This window comes from Archocentrus centrarchus, unplaced genomic scaffold, assembly GCF_007364275.1.
Source record: "Archocentrus centrarchus isolate MPI-CPG fArcCen1 unplaced genomic scaffold, fArcCen1 scaffold_40_ctg1, whole genome shotgun sequence".
In the NCBI taxonomy this organism is placed as follows: domain Eukaryota; kingdom Metazoa; phylum Chordata; class Actinopteri; order Cichliformes; family Cichlidae; genus Archocentrus; species Archocentrus centrarchus.
The window spans coordinates 1457766-1481032 of NW_022060266.1; the positions used below are offsets into that span (position 1 = coordinate 1457766).

General features: G+C 46.1%; 1 protein-coding gene and 1 long non-coding RNA gene across 2 annotated transcripts in view; both read right to left on the reverse strand.

The window, feature by feature from the left end:
- Positions 1-784: 784 nt before the first annotated feature.
- Positions 785-2395, reverse strand: LOC115776902 (uncharacterized). Its single transcript, XR_004019525.1, has 2 exons — positions 1568-2395; positions 785-1299 (listed from the first exon to the last, which is right to left on the reverse strand). It is a non-coding gene; the product is annotated as an uncharacterized LOC115776902 (long non-coding RNA).
- A 51-nt stretch (positions 2396-2446) lies between these two features.
- Positions 2447-23267, reverse strand: part of hace1 (HECT domain and ankyrin repeat containing E3 ubiquitin protein ligase 1) — a 62575-nt gene continuing 41754 nt past the window's right edge. Inside the window, exons 13-24 of the mRNA XM_030724720.1 lie at positions 20967-21035; positions 20742-20829; positions 18944-19055; positions 12334-12431; positions 11904-11991; positions 11201-11350; positions 8437-8633; positions 7722-7853; positions 7009-7107; positions 3945-4015; positions 3751-3864; positions 2447-3105 (exon numbers count right to left, since the gene is read on the reverse strand). Of these exons, the coding sequence (XP_030580580.1) occupies positions 3003-3105; positions 3751-3864; positions 3945-4015; positions 7009-7107; positions 7722-7853; positions 8437-8633; positions 11201-11350; positions 11904-11991; positions 12334-12431; positions 18944-19055; positions 20742-20829; positions 20967-21035 (1321 nt within the window). The 3' untranslated portion in view covers positions 2447-3002. The remainder of the gene's footprint in view (positions 3106-3750; positions 3865-3944; positions 4016-7008; positions 7108-7721; positions 7854-8436; positions 8634-11200; positions 11351-11903; positions 11992-12333; positions 12432-18943; positions 19056-20741; positions 20830-20966; positions 21036-23267) is intronic.

Genomic DNA, 23267 nt, shown 5'->3' on the forward strand with positions numbered 1-23267 from the left:
AACATGGTGGTGGCAGCATCATGCTGTGGGGGTGTTTTTCAGCTGCAGGGACAGGATGACTGGTTGCAATTGAAGGAAAGATGAATGCGGCCAAGTACAGAGAGATCCTGGAAGAAAACCTCTTCCAGAGTGCTCAGGACCTCAGACTGGGCCGAAGGTCCACCTTCCAACAAGACCATGACCCTAAGCACACAGCTGAAATAACAAAGGAGTGGCTTCAGAACAACTCTGTGACCATTCCTGACTGGCCCAGCCAGAGCCCTGACCTAAACCCAACTGAGCATCTCTGGAGAGACCTGAAAATGGCCGTCCACCAACATTCACCATCCAACCTGAGGAACTGGAGAGGATCTGCAAGGAAGGATGGCAGAGGATCCCCAAATATTCCAAGATGAGTTTATCTAGAAAACAATTAAAAAAAAAAAAGTGTCTGTCCAGACTTTTTAATAAATAAAAAATACTGATATTGTACTTAACTGACTTAACTAATTTTAATTTGTATAATTTGCTTCTATTGGTTCTTGGCTCTTTTAAAAAAAATAAGCCACCTCAGAAGTGATGTTTAGCAGGAAATGGGAGACGGCTGCTGTTTTCTGGAGTAGCAGCCTCAGCTTGACTCCTGTGATGCAGTAACAGGGTGAAGGCCACAGTGTCAGGATGCAGCTGCAGCAGTCCTGTTACTGCTCACTGATGACCCACCACAGCTCTGCTCAGTACAGACAGGTCTGCCTCTGCAGCTCCATGGCAGCAAAAGTTTCATGAGTTAAAATCTCAAACACGCATATTTCAGTAAAATACATCGTTTAATCCAGAAGACACAATAACAACATCAAGATCTGTGTAGAAAACACATGTCAGGCATGGAGTTGATCAAATACTGACAAACGATATGAACCGTATAATTATATGAACTATATAAATCATGTAAATACTCCCTTTACAAATAGAAGGAAAAATACAGCAAGATGTTGATGTGATACATTCATGACATGATGCCCATCTCTGTCAGCATGTTTCTGAATCAACAAAGACACAAAGGATTGAAGTGAAAAGGATTCCAGCTTTTGGCACCACGAGCCAAAATGTATCGCTCCTCATGAAAGCCTCAAAATGGGGACAAAGAAACAAAAGCCGATCACTGCAGAAGATTGTTCATCGATGGGATACGAACACATCGGGGGAACAGGTCACATGACACACGCAGCCTGTGGGAAGGAGCTGGAGGTGTGCTGACAGCCAGGCCTCCTCTAGCTTACAAATGAAAGAAGGGTCATTACACAGAAGAAGAGTGTATTTGCCCTCACACGGATTAACCACCGCAGCTCATATTTACTTCATTTACTTATTTTTGGTGATTTGAAAGTGTGGTGGTGGTGGGGGGGTCCTCAGGGAAGTTCTAAAAGACACACACACACACACACACACACACACACACACACACACACACACTACTGCACCATCTGCAGTACCACGGTGCTTTTTAAGATTACAGCTTTGTGTGTGCGCCCTATGCACACAATAATGCCATGGGGGGGGGGTGCTCCAGCTGATTTTGCTGCACTTAAACGAGAGAACTGAACGTCAACAAATACATCACACAGGTGTAGATGAGAAGGAGCAGCACGTCACAGTGTGATTCAGGCTAACGGGGGGAGAGCTGGCCGATGGAGGTGGGGGCCCATCTACAGCTAACACAGCTGCGGGTGTGCCAGAGCAGCTGGTGACTCGGGTGGTTGAACAGATCTCGTGTGCTTTGGGCTCAGATCTGCTTCTCCTGCTCCGCCCTCAGCAGCTGCAGCTTTTAGGAGGAGCAGCATTTAACATGAGAGCGCTCTCTGAAGGCCCAAATCATACTGTAATTACCACATCATTATTGGTCCAGCACTAGGTCAGTCAGAGTTACTACTTACTGATTTCAAAGGTAACTGAATTACATACACGTGCATATGAGAACACAGTTACTAGAAAAGTTTATTTCAAATGTGTCTAATTAAAGTCCGATTAAATCAAATCATTTTGGTGGAGCTTAAACAGCTGGACACCCGGGGGGGGGGGGGGGGGGGGCAGAGCGGCTAAAATCTGCTGCATGCTCTGTCATAAAGAGCTGCTCCTTTATGTTTCATGGAACTTAATAAAGTTATGACAGATGTGTGTAGTTGGTTAACGACCATCGCAGTGACTGCATATTACACTGATACTGATGCGTATCAGGAGCTCTCCACAGTGCAGGAAAAGGTTGAGCTGCAGGTCAGGGTTAGTTACTGTTAGTTACTCTAAAAGACACTGAACACCACCAGGTTCAGCCTAAGGTGGATGGTGTGAAACCAAGCAGCAGATTTTAAATGGCTGTTTTGGCCACATAATTATTGTCTTTATTGTATTTACAAAAATGTAAACATTGTTTCTATGCAGTGCCCCCCCCCCCCCCCCCCCCCCCCCCCCCCCATCATTACTGCTCTGGCATGTTTAACTGCTGATGTTCAGAGAGCAGTTACAGAAAATGGCCCAAACAATAAAGATTATTATAATAAGGATATAAGTAACGGTGAGAGGCAGAGCAGAAACAACATGCAGATTTCATATATTGCACCTTTACCTTATTCACGTGATATGTTTATAATGGAGTTTCAATCAGTTCCATATGGAAATCTCAACGTGTGACTTTTAGGATGTGTTCATCTGTGTTTTAGGTAGAAAATGTATTTTATAAATGCTGTCTTATTCCTAAATAAATATCTGCATGAAAAACAGTCCAATTCAAAGACATTATTTGCATAAATCACAAAAACAGCTTCTATCACAACAATGAAATTGTGGGATAGGTGTGAGTGCAGATCTGTGTCTCTGCTCAGTCGCTGTCACTTCTCCAGCAGATCATGAATAAAAAGCAGCCCCTGACTACAAAATGGTTGTCTGTGGAGCAGGCGGAGGAGGAGGAGGAGGAGGAGGAGGAGGTTGGAGATGCTCAAATCTGCATACACCTCAGAACACTGACAGGATGTTCACGCCATCGTATACCCGTAACTCCCACAGTGCAAAGCCACCAGCAGCCGATCCCTCAGGACCTCCTTGCTCGGGTATTCTGGGAGTTTCAGCATGTTGATACTACAGAGAAGGTAAAGGAGAGGGTGGGTCTGTGGTCAGCACTGGAACAGCATTGTGGTGACAAGTGTCTCAAAGCAGGAGAAGAGCTGATGTCTCATTCTTTACCAAAGAAGAACTGCAGCTATATTAACTGTGTGCCTATGAAGGGACACACTGCCCTCTAGTGCTCAGTTACAGCTGCAGACTGGCTTCTACAGGGCTTGTCTGCTTATCAGTCTTTAAGGCGGTGGTGGAGAGAAAGACTGCTTAGTTTCTTTCAGAGTTGGACAGAATAAACCAACACCTTTGGAGCATTGCTAACACAGCAGGAAGTCCTGGTACTTTAAGATCACATGAATTCAAATGTGGGTCATTTTGAAAGAGTCAAAACTCCGCAGACACACAAAAAAAGGGATTCAGGGATCTCAGATCTCGACTTGGGTTGAAGCTGATTTCAGTTCTTTCCCCCAGAAACAAACAAATAATTTACAATTAGCCAACTGACCAATAACACTGCAGATCTCTCCAGTTCTAAATTTGTTCTTTTTAAAAAAAATAACCAAGAAATGATTTTATGTACTTTCACTGAAGTGTTTTTACAATCAATCCTTCTGCTGGGAAATGACAGCAGAACAGTGAAAAACAAGGAGATGTACTTCTAATTACCAGGTACTGGAGGTAGGCAGTAGGTTGGAGGTGTAGGGTACTGCAGCAATGGTGAATTTCTGTAAACCACTCCCACCCATCAGGTAGGCAAATCCACCATGAGGAACCCTGGAACTGGCAGAAAAGGATACTATTTACTTCAATTCACACACGTTTCTCTCTGTGAAAGCATAGAAGGAATTCAGCTGCCAAACCTTCCAGTGACAAACTGAAGCAGAAGAACCCTCTCCTCCTGGGTCAGGCTCGTCACCACATCCCAGAACCACTAGCAAAAAAAACACAGACAAATTAGGTGGCAGCTGAAAGGACGTGAGACACAAGCCAAAGCTGAGGAGTGGTGAAGTTTTCTGGGGGAGGATTCATTGCACTCAGTCATATACTTCACTTTGCCTTCAAACTAGTAAAAGCAACACATTATTTTTAGGATTTTAGCAACTCAGCAGTCTGCACCTCCTGTTGTAATGGTGACTTCCATTTTGTTGCATTATATTCTAAATGTTTTTAATGGGCGTCACGTCTGCAGGCGGGACAGTCTACCAACTGCAGTCTGCAGAGCCATGCCGCTGATACTTAGACTGCCTGTCTCAGGAGGACCCGGGGACTGATCCACGACCTTTCAGCTGTTAGATGACCCACTCTACCACGGCCGCCCCGTAACATAGACATGTTAACTGGTTGGCATAGTACTTTGAATAGTAGTACAAAGGCAGATCACGCATGCTGGCTTTGTAAAGTGCACTGATAAGAAGGCAGGTGGTCCCTCTCCTGCTCAGCCTGGAGGACACAGGTACACAGAGGTCCTGTGTGTTTTTACAGCAGCGCTGCCCGAGGGCTCGGAGATCACAGCCATCCAAAATCTGAATCTTTTCATGACAACATGTGCTGTAGATGATGAAAGCTCCAACTTCTTTGTATTTACACAGTAATAATCTTGTGCCCACGTAATCTTGCCTTCAGGAAGACTCCGCCTCTCTGGAAACAACCACGTTACTGACCTCAGATCAAATTTTTCAGTCTGTGGTTGCATCAACATTTCTGAAACATGCTGCTAGCTCCAAATATAAGACGGCCATACATATTTTTAGGTTTCAAAATGTGATTTGTATTAGATCACTGCCTTTTTTACATTTACAGCTGTTTGTAAATGAGGTTGAAATGTGAAATGTTTCCAGTGCTGGGTTGAAATAACGCAGAAAGCATCTGTCTGGGATGAACTCAGGTTCCAACACGTTTTAATTAAAGCTGTGTGTAAACCCCATGCATAGTACAGATAGAACTTTAATGTGTGGACACATGGCTGTCAGTGTATGTGGAGGTTCAAACAGGCACCTGACCTTTGACCTGCTGTGAGATTCTTGGAACATAACCTCTAGTCAAAGTTAGAAAGCCTTCAGTTTAAAGTACGTATCATCGAACTTTAGCCTGAGCCTGAATCTGGAGACGATTCCTGAAGTGTGGAAGACTTCCTGCATAGTTCCAGTGCCAAAGATCGCACATCTCAGGGAGTCCAACCACTACAGACCTGTGGCCCTGACTTCTCATCTGATGAAGACCATGGAGAGGCTCATCCTGCTCCATCTTTGCCCACTGTGAGCTCAGCACTGGACCCCCTGCAGTTCACCTACCAGCCTGGTATCAGGGTGGACGACGCCGTCATCTACCTGCTGCACAGATCCCTCTCTCACCTAGAGCAGGTGAGAACACTGTGAGGGTCATGTTCTTTGACTTCTCCACTGCTTTCAACACCATCCAGCCTGCACTGCTGAGAGGGAAGATGGAGGGAGCCGGAGTAGACAGTCAGCTGACGGCATGGACCATCGACTACCTCACCAACAGACCACAGTATGTGAGGTGCCATGACTGTGTGTCTGATGTGGTAGTCTGCAGCACGGGGGCGCCACAGGGCACGGTCCTCTCACCCTTTCTGTTCAGTCTGTACACCTCAGACTTCAGGTATAATTCAGACCATTGCCACCTACAGAAGTTCTCAGATGATACGGCCATCATCGGATGTGTATCAGATGGGAACGACCAGGAATACGGCGGGGGGTCATCAGTGACTTTGTCGGCTGGTGTGAGAACAACGCACTGCAAATCAACGCCAGCAAGACGAAGGAGATGGTTATAGACTTCAGGAGGAAGCCACCCCCTACAGCACCGGTGAACATCCAGGGAAAGGATATGGAGACAGTGGTCTCCTACAAATACCTGGGTGTTCATCTCAACAACAAGCTGGACTGGAGTACAAACACAGACGTCCTGTATAAGAAGGGCCAGAGTCGACTCCACCTGCTGAGGAGACTGAGGTCCTTTGGTGTCTGCAGGACTCTGTTAAAGACCTTTTATGGCTCAGTGGTAGCATCTGCCCTTTTCTATGCAGTGGTCAGCTGGGGGGGGTGGATGCACCCAAAGGGACAGGAGCAGGATCGACAAACTGGTGCGGAGGTCTAGCTCCGTTTCCCTCTATCCCTTAATGGCAGCGCCTGTGAGGCAGCATCTCTCTCATCTCTGTCTGTTCGACTGTGTCTTTGCATCGCTGTGCTGGAACTTCTTCTCCTTACATGTTTCAGGTGATGACAATACATTGATTCTGATTCTGAGCTCTGTGCTGGGATGTCCTCTGGAGGCTGTGGTGGTGGTGGGTGAGAGGAGGATGTTAGCAAAGCTGACCCTCTGTATGAGAGCGTGGGTGAGCTGAGCAGGTCATTCATCCCAACAGCAGTTACACTGTACAACACATTATGATGTCATGAGTCACCTGACACTTTACCTCCACTGCCATCACTTTATGCACACAGTGCACCTTTGTATGTGGTACATTTTATTTATCTACACTCCCACCCATAATGCATATTGTGTACACTGTGTACAAACTGCAAATTACTGGCTATAAATGTATATAGTGTTTTGATGTATGTGTATTGATATATTTTTTATGTATATTGTGTTTTCTATTTTATTTTACTTCATCCTTATCTGGACTTGAGCTGCTGTAATGGGCAAATTTCCCCGAGGTGGGATCATTAAAGTTTGTTGTTTAGCATAAATAATTCTCATTTTGCAGGAACATGAAAGTTACTCTTTATACTTTGGCATTACAAACACTCATCTCAGACATGTCATTGCTTGGTAATATGGTTTTCTTAAACTTATTTCCAAAGCAATCTCTAAATATAATAAGGTAAAGCAGGTAAACATCAGTATCTGTGGTCGATGTCTTTAAGGCTTCAGCTCCTGTCATGTAGTAGAAGGGCCCACCTGGATGACTGGCTCCCGAGGGTCGTATCCACTGGTATACTCTGTGTTCCTGCACCAGTCCTGCACATCGATCTCTGGCATCCCTGATAGCAGGAGCTCCTGTATACATGCACACACACATGCACACACACATGCACAGAGAGACACAAACAGAAAAGCTACTAAGTGAGACAGAAACACAGTAGGAGAGATGAGCTACTCCCACAGTTTAATGGTTAGTCAGGCAGCACGGTCTACCATCACACACAGTGCAGTGTGATTAATAAATGTTCCCAGTACAGATCTCACTGTGTAGAGCAGGTTTATATGTAAAGTAACCTGCAATCAGGAAAGCAGCACAGAAACACGCGTCCTTGTTTACAGATGAGCTCACTGTCAGTAGATCACCTATCCACTCTGATCCATTATTATGACATCACACTAATTTGTCCCACTTAGTAAATTGGCCCTATGTGGTTTAACACTGCTAAAAAGCATCCAGTTAAAGAAAAAGTAACACAAGTTGGCCATGGTATACAGTAAAACACCTTCAAATGGAGTTGGAAAAGAGGGAGGGCTTTTAAGGTGATCCAAGCTTCCTCCCACTGTCCACAGACCCCACCCACTAATGAATCCTGAGTGTGGCGCTAGTAAGAAAAGAAAAAGGAGGAAACTAATGAGAGGAGAAGAAGAAACGTTGGTAAAGACAGAAACATCAGAGGAAGATGACTAACCAGTTCATATTCATCAAAGAGCTGAATGAGCGAGGCGGGGATGAAGGTGTGGAACCCCTGCAGGAATGCGTTGATCTGAGGCTGGATGGCTCGCGTCATCCTCAGCTCTGTCACCAACTGGACGTACTCGGCCTGACAAAAGAGTCACACACAGATCAGATGTGTTCATACATAGCTGTCTTCTTGCGTGTGATCTCCAGGAACCACGCAGTCTTACACCCTCTGATAAGGAAGCTGGAGGACAGAGATCAACCACTAACACCATTTTCAGCCCAACCGTTGGAGCACGAGACCACAGGAGTACGACAAACTGAACTACAGTCTGTAACCAAACCTCCAATCAGAGTTTAGCAGAACTCATTTATGGGATAACATTTGAAAAAGAAGGGGAGATTTTTTCCCAGGCTCTTTCTTTGATGGTTCAGGTTAGGCCTGTGTGATACTGGGTTAAATATATAAATGAATAAAAGTTGACAGTATTGTTAAATTACAGCCCTCCAAACTTTCATTTTAAATCTTTAAACACCAACGTAACTCCATGGATACACTTCCTCTGGTTCTCTGATTTGTACTGACTTGATGTATTGTGCAAAAGTCTTGTGCCACCCCTCATTTCTTTATATTTTGTGTTAAACTTTCATCCTTTCACCAACCACACGAGTTCCTGTACCCCACTGACACTGGTGGATGTCAGACTGCGTTTGTGGTGACTGACCTTGTTGTCCTGGGTGACCAGGATACTGATCCCTCCAGGTTTTAATGGCACTTCCTCCATTGCCCCAAACACATCTGTTTCTACAGAGAAGGTGAGCTCCAGACCCAGATCGCTGATGTCATTGTCCAAGATCCACTGCAAATTCTTCGCATACTCTGGATCGATGGATGACACATCCTGGTAGTTCACTGGGATACCTGAGAAACACAATGTAGACACAAAAACACTGGATAAAGAGAGGTGGTATGATTTTAAATCTAAATCTTTTTTCTGTCTCCAAAAGAACCTGGGGCTAGACCTTCTCTCCTGGGGGGGTCCCCTGGTGAGAGAATGGAGGTTGCACCCTTTGGTTGTTGCCCTGATATGGGACATATTTGGCGAGGTGGAGGTGGACCTGTTTGCTTCAAAGGTGAACGCTCACTGCCCCCTGTTCTTCTCTATAACTGACCACAATGCACCCCTGGGGATGGATGCTCTAGCACACCCACGGCCAGACATCCTCCTGTGTGCCTTTCCCCCAGTGGAATTGATACCACCAATTCTAGAGAGAGTGCATCAGCAGCACCTCTGTCTGATTCTAGCTCCTTGGTGGCCAGCAAAGTCGTGGAATGCATGAATAATCAGTCTGTTGGCAGCTTCCTCTCTGCAGGGACCTTCCTACAGGACCTGTGGGGTTAGGGTCTTTCCTTTTCTACAATAAAGATCTATTTAGCAGCTATATCTGCTTGTCATATTGGCTTTGATGGGGTAACACCAGGTGCGCATCCTCTTGCCACACGCTTTTTGAAGGGAGTTCAGCGACTGAGACCTCTGATTAGGTCCAGTGTCCCCTCGTGGGACTTGACTTTGGTGCTGGAGGCCCTTTGAGGCCCCCCTTTAGAACTCATTGAGTCTGTAGATGTGAATTTTCTTTCATACAAGACTGCTCTTCTTCTCACTTTGGCTTCCACATATCTTCCTTAAGGGTGGCTGTAGCTCAGGAGGTAGAACAGGTCATCTACTAATCGGAAGGTTGATGGTTTGATTCCTGCCTGCTCCAGTCTGCATGCCAAAGTATCCTTGGGCAAGATATTGAACCCCAAGTTGCTCTTTGATGTGTGTTTATGTGACCAGTTTATCTGCTTGGCTAGTCTAGCTAGAGGTAGAGCTCTCTCTCTTTACAGAGACTCTCCCACTGGATTATGGAGGCCATCTCCCTGGCATATGGTACTAAAGGTGTCGCTTTGCCTCAGGGTGTGAGAGCACATCCCATCAGGGGAATGGGAACCTCATGGGCCCTTTTAAAGGGGTCCCTGTGAGCGATGTTTGTGCTGAAGCTCGGTCATCACTGCACACGTCTCGTAAACGTATCGTTTGGACATGACAGCCCCTTTGGTGACTCATCCTGTCCTTTTTGCTGGGTCTGCCTACCAGGGTGCTGGTGTCCCATACTATATGTGTTGTACCGAGAGAATCGCTGAATGGGAACGAACAGTTGTGTCTGTAACTTCTGTCTATAACCCTGAAGGAGAGGAACGAGGTGCAACACCAGGATGCCCCGCTGTGCAGCTGGGCTCGGTGAAGAGCAGCTATCAAACTGAGGGATGACTGTGATGACAGGATATATATATGGAGGGGTGGGGGGGTGCACAGACGTCATCACAGGTCATCTGCCTTGACGGCGTGAATAAAGATGCCTTCAGGCAGGACAAGCGGGGGCGTGATATCTCGTACCATATGTGTTGTACCTCGTTCCTGTCCTTCAGGGAACTGAAGTTATAGACATAACTGTTGGTTTTGGATCATTCCCTGCTCCAAGTGTGCTTAAGCTTCAGGGCATGAACTAATGGCTGGACATTCTCCTTCAGGATATTCTGGTAGAGACCAGAATTCATTCATTTCATCAATTACTGCAAGTCATCCATGTCCTGAAGCAGCAAAGCAGACACAGACAATCACACTACCAAAACCACGTTTGACTGTTGTATCATATCCTTTTTATCAAATGCTGTGTTAGTTTTACACCTAATGTAAGGAAGCACAAACCTTCCAGAAAGTTCAATTTATCTCTCATCAGTCCAAAGAATATGTGTGTGTTCTGTTGTAGACTGGCTGGTGTGATTTTTGGTCTCTGATTAATCAGTTTTGTGCGTCTGACTGGTCCCATGCTACGATGCTCAGACCATGCATAGGAACAAATAATGGCTGTCTTATTAATATAATTATTATTTTCCCCTTTGTTTAGTTTTCCAGAACACTAAGAAAAAACAAACCCAGAATTATATATTTACACATAAAGAAAACAAAATCCAAATAGGTTTCAACATTTTATTTTAAACCTATTCCAATGTATGTTATCTTCCATCAGGCTAGCTGTCTGATTTCTGGTATTCTCACACACATGCTGGAGAATCGGGCCCTGCGACGGGCTGGCAACCTGTCCAGGTGTACCCTCCCTCTCGCCCTATGTCAGCTGGGATAGGCTCCAGCCCCCCCGCGACCCTGAACAGGATAAGCTGAAGTGAATGGATGGATGGATGGATGGATGCTGGAGAATCTGCTGTTTCCACCTGTTTCCTTCTTTTCTTATGGTGTGCTAGTCTTTTATCAACTTTGAGGTCCAGACTTTTCTTCTGTTTACTTGAATCATAGTGAGTGTCTCAGGGGAAACAACATTTGGGACCTCCATCATTTCAGTTTTATGTTTGGTGCAAAACTTTGTCAAGCTAATTTTTAATTGCCTAAAGGCAGTTAATGTCAGATATTAGCAGCCACGCTCTCTTACCCAGTATGTGTTTGTAGAATGAGCGGGTGAAGTAGATGTTGACCAGGTGCCGGTGGTACAGAGCCAGACCCAGAATCTGACCTGCAAATCGGAAGTAGTTCAGATGGTCTGGGTTCACTGAGGAGTTGCTGTTGGGCTGAAATGTTGTACCTGTGGATCACACACACACACACACACACACACACACACACTGAGGGCATACTCACACTGGGTACGGTTAACAAACTGGGTCAGTACACTTAGGTGAGCCTGGTTCTGCTGGAGGTTTCTTCCTGTTAAAGGGAGTTTTTCCTTCCCACTGTCACCAAGTGCTGCTCATAGGGGGTCGTTTTGACTGTTGGGGTTTCTCTGTATTATTGTAGGGTCTTTACCCACAATACAAAGTGCTTTGAGGCGACTGTTAGGATTTGGTGTGATGTAAATAAAATTGAATTGAATTAAATTAAATTACTTAAAGCAGCTTCTATGCAGGCCCACACAGCCATCACACTACATGCTATACTGTGCCTGAGTACAAGTGAACTGCACCCAGGCCCACCTTTTCAAGCAGGCCAGTGTACAATTAGCATAACTGCACTAGGCACAGTACACAGTGTTCACACTTGCCAAATGAACTCTGGGGGTCACATGTGCTGTGGCACTGTACAGATCACCCATGCACATCCACCCTAATCATACCACTTAAAGGAACAATGTCACAAACCATCAGCTGACTGAGTGAACAGGGCGTAGTCTGGGTTGATGATCTCATTGGATAGAATGTCAAACCACTCCCGAACCACACCCTGGCCCTGAAACACACACACACACACACACACACACACACACACACACACGCACACACTGTTGTGTTAGCTATTCTGTTATTTGTTGTACTCTTTATTTATTAGTTTATTCTGTGTATTTTTATGTTAAGATCTGTAATGAAATGATCTAAATCATTTACAAAAGAAACCCCAAACATCAATATTAAATACTCATTTTGTCAAATCTTACTTAAATTCAATTAAAATGAACAACTTCTTCAAGAAATGAGGTCTTACTGCTGTTGTTCTGGCTGTTCTAGTGTCAAACACAAGCCACAATACAATTCACTACTTATACTGTTAACAGCTCAATTACTGACAACTCACCATACCCTCCTCGCCATGGAAGCGAACGGCAATACCCTGTTTGAGTTTCTCATTGGTGGACTTGGAAACCATCTCACAGCTACTCCTAAATATGGAGTCTGACAGTGATAGAAGAAAACAGAATTTTAATACAACAAAAGTTTTCATACAGATCCTGAGTCACAGGTTTTAATGAAGGTTGAATGTTATTTATGACCAAGGGTCTTTTTTTCATTGTGATTTAGTTAAAATCCTCTGGACACTCCTTGAATCAAAAGCCATTTTGACATTATTTATTATTAGCATATGTTAGCATTGACCTTTCAGTACATCTGTGTTCTGTCCCTGTGTCAGTTTGGTGGATCTACTTACTCTACATTGTGACTGCTACAGTCTTATTTGCTGTGTGGGAAGTAAGTGCAGTATGTGGTGTGCGTTTTGGACCAGTATGCCAAGTTTTGTCTACAGTGGTAAATGACATTTTGAACACATCTCTCCATTCCATTCCATATTCCATATGTAATCTATGAACCCACTGCTTCAGGCATGTGGATACTTCCTGTGGCTCCGGCTTGCCCAGTCACGCCTCATGGCTAACCTATAAAGCACCTATGCTGCCATGAATTCACTGGCAGTTTGATTAGAATGTGATAGAATCTGGAAAACATGGATTCAGACAACCACCTGCTGAATGGTCTCTATAGTGGGCCAGCCTGGGCTTTGACAAGGGTCTGCCCAAAACACAAGGGTTGAAACAGAAGAAAAATTGGTCAGTCATCATAATGGCCTGAGTGTGCCAGAAGTACTGTACTCTGCCAAGGCCTGGACAGGCCATAGAGTAGCCTAGAACAAAGCCACTTCCTAGAGATGGGGAGTGATCAGATATTGACAGACTAGGATAGCTGGACCTCAGATAGGACTTTCAGCAGAAATACAGGGCTAGCATTGGCAAAAACTTGCAGCAATCCCTGTGGCTGAGAGTGTGGAGCTTACGTGTCCTCCAAGGGGATGTTATAACTATCAGGCAAGCAGTTTTGAGGGAAAACCATTTCAACCTAGCAAGGGGCTCGCAGGGGAAATGTTAAAATGTGCCAAGAACTAAATCCAAGTCCCCCAGGAGGGGACTGAAGGCCCAGACCTCTACGAAACCTGGAAATCAGTGACGATTTATCCTCATTGACTGCCACAATTCCTCACAGGATAACAGTAACTTTGCCCACCTCCAGCTTTGACTGCATGAACTGCAGTCAGCCCTAATGGATGGTGTCTGAGAGTCTTGTGTAGTCTGTACTACAGGAGCCAGGCCAGGGAAGGGGTGGAACAGAGACCCGCTTGCCTGAGACAGCACGCCTTGCCAAAGCAGGAGTTCCCATGGTGTTCAACCCGGGAGGGGTGGGACTGCTGAATACCCTGGCATGTGCAGCCAAAGAGGGTCCACCATTTCTCTGGTCTGGACCTGACAGAGAACTGGCTGGACGAGAGTGAATGAAGGGAAGCCATAGAGGAGGGTCATGTGCTAGGACATCCTACCCCAGAGCTGGATTGTCATTCAGAACAGATGGGAATGTGCAGACTCCCTGAATGCAGAGGTCAATGTCCACCCTTCCAAACATTGGCCAGATCTGCTTGACCATCTGAGGACTCTACTGGTGTTGGGCCACCTCTCGAAATGATGTCTGCTGCTGTGTTCAATGGCATTGGCACATATATTTACCTGAATGAACAGAACTGCCACAATTTGGTTATCAGCTTGCAGAGGAGGGGAGAACCTAGGCCCCCCTGACTTCTGATATAAGCCAATGTAACCATGAAGTTTGTCCTGATGATAACCTCTCAGTTTTGGGAGGATGTGAGAGCAAGGAAGCTAGCCCTCCCTTTTCGGCAAATGTTACGCCTGCAAAAAGCCTCCATCTGGAGCCAGGGCCAGGTCTTGGTGATTGGTGGCACAGAAGACCTCTTTGAGCCCCTGGTCCCTGACATCCCCTTTGTAAAGCGGTGACCATCCCAAGCCTATTGTAATAACGGAACTGTGCCTGGACCAAATATAGGTTAAGGGTAAATTGGCAGCTTCAATAAGCATTATCGATCATCCTGCTGGAGCTGGAGCAGGGACAGCCATAAGTGGTGTTCACTGTAAACCATTCTACTCTCCGCGGGAGTTCGCTTCATTCATACTGGCTGCTGTTTACATCCCGCCGGACGCGGACGTGCACGAGGCCCAGTGCGCGCTCACAGAGCAGATTCTGTGCATGGAGCGGACATACCCGGACTCTCTTATCATCGTACTTGGGGACTTTAATAAAGCCAGCCTGAGACAGGAACTTCCCAAATATAAACAATATATCACATGTCCGACCAGAGAGGAGAAGACACTAGACCACTGCTACAGCACGATAAGCGGGGCTTATCACGCAGTGCCCCGCGCTGCACTCGGCCTCTCTGACCACGACATGATCCACCTGATCCCCGCGTACAGACAGAGGCTGAAGCTCTCAAAACCTGTGGTGAGGACAACAAAGCAGTGGACCCGTGAGGCTGTGGAGGAGCTCCGCACATGCTTCGAAACTACAGACTGGGACTCAATGAGGGCTGCCTGTGACAGTCTGGATGACTACACGGACACTGTAACCTCGTATATCCACTTCTGCGAGGACAGCATTGTGCCATCACGCACCAGGGTGTGTTATAACAGTGACAAACCCTGGTTTACTCCCAAACTGAAGCAGCTGTGGATAGAGAAGAGGGAGGCTTTTAAAAGTGGGGACAAAGACTGCTACAAAGAGGCCAAGTACAGGTTTAGCAAGGAAGTGGCCACTGCTAGATCACATCACTCTGAGAATATACAGCAGCAGATCTCAGAGAACGACGCGGCCTCTGTATGGAAAAGCTTTAGGCAGATTACCAACTACAAGCCTAAAACCCCCCACTCCACAGACGACCTACAAACTGCAAATAGACTGAACGAGTTCTATTGTCGTTTTGATGGTCAGTTCAGCAGCCTTCACACCTCCACCAGTCCCAACTACAATACAGCCAACACAAATATTCACCCCCCAACCTCCCCCACTCCCCACACCTCAGAGAAGCCCACATCATCAAGGACTCCCACCCCAGAGTCCCCCTCCTCCCCCACCCCCACAGTCTTTTGTATTCAGGAGGACCAGGTGCTAAAGCAGTTCAGGAGTGTCAAAGCTCGCAAAGCTCCAGGTCCAGATGGTGTCTCACCTGCCACACTGAGACACTGTGCTAACGAGCTTGCCCCATTGTTCACGAACATCTTCAACTCCTCACTGGAGGCTTGCCACGTGCCTGTCTGCTTTAAAACCGCTACCATTGTTCCTGTCCCCAAGAAGCCAAGGATCACTGGACTAAATGACTACAGACCTGTGGCACTGACTTCTGTGGTCATGAAGTCATTTGAGCGTCTGGTGCTGTCCCACCTCAAGTCCCTCACAGCCCCCCTTCTGGACCCCCTGCAGTTTGCCTACAGAGCCAACAGGTCTGTGGACGACGCCATCAACCTGACTCTGCACTTCATCCTACAGCATCTGGACTCCCAGGGAACCTACGCCAGGATCCTGTTTGTGGACTTCAGCTCTGCCTTCAACACCATCATCCCTGATCTCCTCCAAGACAAGCTGTCCCAGATGAACGTGCCTGATCCCATCTGCAGGTGGATCATTGACTTCCTGATGAACAGGAAGCAGCACGTGAGGCTGGGGAAGAATGTCTCGGACTCCCGGACCATCAGCACTGGCACTCCTCAGGGCTGTGTCCTCTCTCCTCTGCTCTTCTCCCTGTATACCAACTGCTGCACCTCTGACCACCAGTCTGTCAAGCTTATTAAGTTTGCAGACGACATGACTCTCATCGGACTCATCTCAGACGGGGACGAGTCGGCCTACAGGATGGAGGTCAAACGTCTGGCGTCCTGGTGCAGCCACAATAACCTGGTACTGAACGCCCAGAAGACAGTGGAGATTATAGTGGACTTTAGGAAGCACACAGCCCCTCTACCCTCCATCATCCTGACTGACACCCCCATCACCACAGTGGACTCTTCTCGCTTCCTGGGAACTACCATCACCCAGGACCTCAAGTGGGAGCCCACCATCACCTCTGTCATCAAAAAGGCCCAGCAGAGGATGTACTTCCTGCGGCAGTTGAAGAAATTCAACTTGCCAGCAAGGACCATGGTGCAGTTCTATACTGCCATCATTGAGTCCATCCTCACCTCCTCCATCACTGTGTGGTACGCTGGAGCCACCACTAGGGACAAACAGAGACTACAGCGCGTTGTGCACTCTGCTGAGAAGGTGATTGGCTGTAACCTCCCATCTCTCCAGGACCTGTACACCTCCAGGACACTGGGGCGTGCAGGTCGGATCACAGCCGACCACTCTCACCCTGGGCACAGACTTTTTGACCCTCTCCCCACAGGCAGGAGGCTACGGTCCATACGGACCAGAACCTCCCGCCATAAGAACAGTTTCTTCCCCTCTGCTGTTGGACTCATGAACAATTACCCTAAGACTGTTATCACCACCCTCCACAAACGCTGATGACCCTATGTCTATGCACCTGTCTGTTTGCACTGATGTACATATTAGTGGAATATAGTCTACATTCTTCTATCTTTTAATTAGTCTCTGCACTGTATATTTTTGTAATTTTGTAATATTGTGCTATAGTTATAGCTCTAATATCTCTGTATATTTGCAATTTGTATACTTGTATATTGTCTTATAGTTTTTATACTTATTTGTTTTTTTCTGTAAGCACGAAGTACCGCAGCAATTTCCTAATGCTGTGAACCTGTTCACCCATATGGCAATAAAAACCTTCTGATTCTGATTCTGAAAAACCACTTAGAAGTATGCTAAAGCTCTGCCTTCTGTATCTGCCAGCTTCTTTAAGAGAGCCACGAGGAAGCTGCCTAAAGCTCACCCACACTGCTGGAATCTCCAGAACCTTCCTGCACCTGACAGGTCAGGTGAGTATGGTAGAGGGACATAATGGCTCCCAAATTAGCCAAGTGGGTCTCAGTACCCGTGGCTGTGTGCAACCTAATCAGAAAGCAATCCATAACCCTGCAGTTCCTGCTAGGGCAGGTGGCTCTACCAAGAAAGGAGCAGGAGGGGGAAATCAGTGGAACCAAAGTGGAGATGTTATACTGTTAAGCACACCCCCCTCTCCTATATGGCATCCACTTTCCCAGTTTTGTTTTTAGGCATATGAGGAAATGGGCATGCTTCATGTCAAAAAAGCAAGAGTAGGCAAGCATCTGGCATGATAAAACATTCCACGCAGGACTGTGTTTTTCCTCTAGCCAAAAAAACATGCTGGTGTCCCAAACACGGCACTCTCTTATCACATCCTTCCTGGTTTGCCATACTTGCAGGGGCCAAGACGGTAGTAACCAGGAACTCTCACTGTTTCCAGCTAACAGTGTCTAGCAGCGTGTTGCAAACAAAAAGTAGCTCACCAGCTTCTTGTTGCTTTGGATATAACCCTCTACTTAAGTGACTTCACAGGTAGAATGGATGGGGATATGTCTGATGCTTTATATACACTCTGTGTACATAAATTTATTTAGAATAATTATCTCACACACTGTAGGCAGCGCTGAAGTGTTTCAGCAAGGATCCACCAAGCAGATTGGTTCATGGACCTGCTAGCAAGAGCTGGTAGGGACGTCACAGCTACTACTTTTACATGACTCTAAGAAATGCAGTGTGTGTGTAAACTTGTGACTTTGTGAGCAACATGCTGGGGTTCTCTTCAAGGGCTTGAGAGGACAACTTCACCTGCCAAGCAACAGCAAGGAAATAGCAGTCCGGAGAGGCTACCTACAGACAGGCACCCCAACCACGTATGATAAGTAGACTAAATCCTGTAACCCACTATGACACCCACACAACACTTTAAAGCTCAACACTTGCTGCACCTGACTGAGGTAAAGATCAAACGATCAGTGATTTCAGGCCAGCACAGGTGAGCTGTGAGGCATGAAGGGGGAAGCTGGAGTGTTTTAAAGCATCATCTATATGCTTTGACTAGCTGGTACGTCCCCATACATAGGTAATATGCAACGGACTGGAGAGATAGTTTCAACTCAACCTGACTAACACACCTGAAAATACCCCAAAGTATGATTTCTGGCTTCTCATGGGTCATGAGTCCGACAATGACAAACACAACTGTAGATTTCACAAAGTGGCATTTGAGTTTTACACCTGAAGCACAGGTGTTGCCAAAAGAGTCATTACTGAAAGTTTGTAGATTCAAATTTTTAGCTTTCAGATGTTTTAACTGACAAGTCAGAAAACATGTTGCACTCATTCATCCAACCAAAGTGTTGGTATAGTGGTTATACCAAAGGACAACTTTGTTAGGCATCAATGTGTCACCACAAACAAATACAGGCCCGTGTATTTTTTTGGCTTAAAATAAGATTAGAGTTGGTTGTAGCAGGTTCTCACTTTACCAATAACTGTCACACAGCCACCTTCACAAACTCTTCGGTGTCCATAAGCCGGTAACATTACCTTTGAGTGTAAATGACATGTGACTGGGCTTGGTCTGATGTTTTTTTATACATGAAGTGTGCGTGGGTGATGTCAGTCTGTACCTCTGTGGATTAGCAGGACATCATTCTCATTGACTGGACGATGAACCATGTCAGAATCCGGCTGACCGGCCAGCAGGTGCTCGTAGAACCACTCTGAGCGATCCTTGAAGGGCTGAGGAGAGGACAAGACTATGTAGAACACTGCACAGCATTGTCTAAAACTAACTGCCACTTAGCTGTGCTTTCAACTTTCAGACTGGATTTTTTCAGTCTTAACTGATTGCTCAGAAAGTGCTGAAACACTAATCTTTTATTCAGAAATGAGGCTGAGGTCTATTTTCATAATATATGCCCTTGCTGGAGGAGGTAGAGTGAAGAATAAGCGTGGAAGAGAGAGCAAGGCTTTTCCCTCAGGGCTGCAGAGTGTACGACAGAGGAACGAGGAGATGAAATCGAACAGTTTAAAGTCTGTAAGTAAAACAAGGGCCTACTTCTAGGTGAGCCATAATCCATGGGTAATAGGGCTTCAATGCTGTATAAACTGAACTTAAGTGTTCGTAAGGAACACTGTTAAATGACTGTGGCGTGACATGGGACTTTCAAAGTCACGCAAAGTCTCAGAGGACACAGATATAAAAAGAGGTAAGTGCAGCAGAGAAGGTAAATGCACTTAAATGGGCCCTTTCTGTCCGGAGACTGTATATTCTTCCTGTGCCTGGGTGTGTTCTCTCACAGTCCAAAGACATCCATGTTAGGTTAACTGGTAATTCTAAATTGGTTGCATGCGTGAATGTGAAAGGCCGTCTTTCTGTGTTAGCCCTGACATAAAAATCAAAGTCCAGGTATAAAAAAAAGAACCATGTAAAGTTAAAAATGAACTTTGGATAACGTGGTATTAGTCATGCTAAAATAAAAACAGCACTCACTATGGAACAGATTGAACAGCTCTTTGCCTACATTTTTTAAATCGACCTCATACTCATTGCCAAGAAAAGAAGAAACATATTTTAATAAATTAACTATTGTAAAAGTACAACAATTAAAAGTTCATCAAACTGTTCACATCCATCTCCTCTTCACTGGACACTGATGCACTGTACACATCGCTCTGCCTCAGTCTGTGGCCCTGCTCAGCTCTGCTGCTCAGGCCTGAAGCTCTGCTCTCGTTAATGCTCAGATTAGTACACCGTACTCTGGACTCTCCGTTCAGCTACAGTTCCCCTGCTGCTCTGCACAGCAAACCCTCCCACATCTCCACATGCTCTGACTCAGTATCCCTGACCCCTTCTGCTGCAGTTATTATTATATATTTATGCATCAATCACATCTAACTAGCTCTGGCTCACGTTGTAGTAAGATACTTCAAAATGTCTGTAAACATACATATTACTAGGCATGCTGCAATTGTTGGTTTACATTAATTTAGCATTCAGCAGTTCTAGGTCAAATTTTTTTCTTTTTATCACACACCCCAAAATTCACTGATAATTAATCCCATTTTAGGAAAAGTCATGACATATAAGATGATGGGGTTTTAATTTAACAGAGTAACAAGATTTTTAAAATGCCAAGTGGTTAAAATGACCCCAAAATAATCAAAATTATCTGAGCTGCTTATAGAAACTGAGCTATACAATTGCAGCCTATAGAGACATAAGGGGGTAATTATGGCTCACTTTTCCTTTCCAGACATCTCTCTCTCTCTCTCTCTCTCTCTCTTTCTCTCTCTCTCTCTCTCTCTCTATCTCTATATATATTTATATATATTTATATATATATATATATATATATATATTTATATATATATATATATATATATATATATATATATATATATATAAAAAACATCATGTCTTACCTGGCCCTTAATGATATGCATGAAACGCGACATCAACTCTGGACATTCAAGCAGAAAGTGGAAGTGGTTGAAGATGATCTTTGGATTTCTGAAAAAAGGAGGTCCAGACAGAAACAAGATGAGACAAAGTGAGAGAACAAAGATTGGAAATAAATTAAGGGAAAATAAGTTCCTGGATCACTGCACACTCTCTAATGTGTCTGGTAGAGAGTCACGTCAACTCACCTGGTTACAAAACACTTGAGCACGTCGTCATGCTTGCAGACAAACTCAATGAAACGAGGGGATGTCATTCTGGGTGAGGAAAGAGAAGAGGACTGAGAAAGACCCAGTGAAACATTCATCACCTCCTCACTGCCACGAGACACCATAACCTTCCTCCTCCATAAGACCCATTCGCACATAGACACCGGTAAGGGGAACTATGTGAGAGTGCTGTTTGTAGATTACAGCTCAGCATTCAACACCATAGTTCCCTCCAGGCTGGTCTCTAAGCTGTTGGACCTGGGCCTGGACCCATCCAGGTGCGTTTACAGCTGCCTGACCAGGTGGTATGAGTGGCTCACCTCACCTCATCTGCCCTCATCCTCAACACTAGATCCCCCCCAGAGCTGTGTGCTCAGCCCTCTGCTGTACTCGCTGTACACTGTTGTGGGACTGATCTCCCACAATGAAGAGACACCCTACAGGAGAGAGGTCTCCCACCTGGAGAACTGGTGCCAGGAGAACCACCTTCTGCTCAACGTCAGCAAAACAAAGGAACTGATCGTGGACTTCAGCAGAAAGCAGCAGAGGGACTACCATCCACTTGTCATCAGTGGTGCTGAGGTGGAAAGAGTGGACACTTTCAAATACCTGGGAGTGACCATCTCACAGGACCTGTCCTGGACTCATCACATTAACATCACTGTGAAGAAGGTCAGACAGCGTCTCTACCTCCTCAGGCGGCTGAGAGACTTCAAGCTCCCACTCAAGGTGCTCAGGAACTTTTACACCTGCACCATCGAGAGCATCATGCGTGGGAGCATCACCACCTGGATGGGAAACTGCACTAAGCAGGACTTCATGGCCCTAAAAAGGGTGGTTCGTTCAGCTGAACAGACCATCAGAACCACCCTCCCCAACCTGCAGGACATTTACACCAAGCAGTGCAGGCTGAGGGCCATGAAGATCCTAAAACAGCCCAGCCACCCCGGACACTCTCTCTTCTCCCTGCTCCCATCAGGCCGGCGTTACCGCTGCCTGAGGGCTAAGACTGAAAGGTTGAAGAAGAGTTTTTACCCACAAGCCATCCGTCTGCTCAACTCTAAACTGGATTGTGATGTGTAAATTACATATATTATTATATTTCTATGCTGTGTGATTTGCTTATTTTTATTTATATATTTGTAATACTTACTATCGGCTGCAGGTACAAATACATTTCACTGTGCATTGTACTGTGTGTAACTGTGCATGTGACAAATAAAGCTTATCTTATCTAAAGTACAAGAAACAAAAAGCAGAGAAAAAGACTGAAAATAATGTTATATAATCAAAGACATCAAATCAGGGATATCAGTGTTATCACAACTAAATATCCATCCATCCATCCATTTTCTTCCGCTTATCCGGGGCCGGGTCGCGGGGGCAGAAGCCTAAGCAGAGAAGCCCAAGCTTCCCTCTCCCCCGCCACCTCCTCCAGCTCATCCGGAGGGACCCCAAGGCGTTCCCAGGCCAGCCGAGATACATAATCTCTCCAGCGTGTCCTGGGTCTACCACGGGGCCTCTTCCCGGTGGGACATGCCCGGAACACCTCACCCAGGAGGCGGCCAGGAGGCAACCTAATCAGATGCCCGAGCCACCTCAACTGGCTCCTTTCGATGTGGAGGAGCAGCGGCTCTACTCTGAGTCCCTCCCGGATGGCCGCACTCCTCACCTTATCTCTAAGGGAGAGGCCAGCCACCCTTCGAAGGAAACTCATTTCTGCCGCTTGTATTCGCGATCTTATTCTTTCGGTCACTACCCAAAGCTCGTGACCATAGGTGAGGGTAGGAACGTAGATCGACCGGTAAATCGAGAGCTTCGCTTTTACGCTAAGCTCCCTCTTCACCACGACGGACCGGTGCAGCGTCCGCATCACTGCAGAAGCAGCCCCGATCCGCCTGTCGATCTCCCGTTCCCTTCGCCCATCACTCGTGAACAAGACCCCGAGATACTTAAACTCCTCCACTTGAGGCAAGAACTCGTTCCTGAGCCGGAGATGGCACTCCACCCTTTTCCGGCTGAGGACCATGGCCTCAGACTTAGAGGTGCTGATTCTCATGCCAGCCGCTTCACACTCGGCTGCGAACCGTTCCACTGCGAGCTGGAGGCCCCCCCCTGATGAAGCCAACAGAACCGCATCATCTGCAAAAAGCAGAGATGAGACTCTGAGGCCACCAAGGAAGAAGCCTTCCGCCACCTGGCTACGCCTAGAAATTCTGTCCATAAAAATTATGAACAGAATCGGTGACAAAGGGCAGCCCTGACGGAGTCCAACACCCA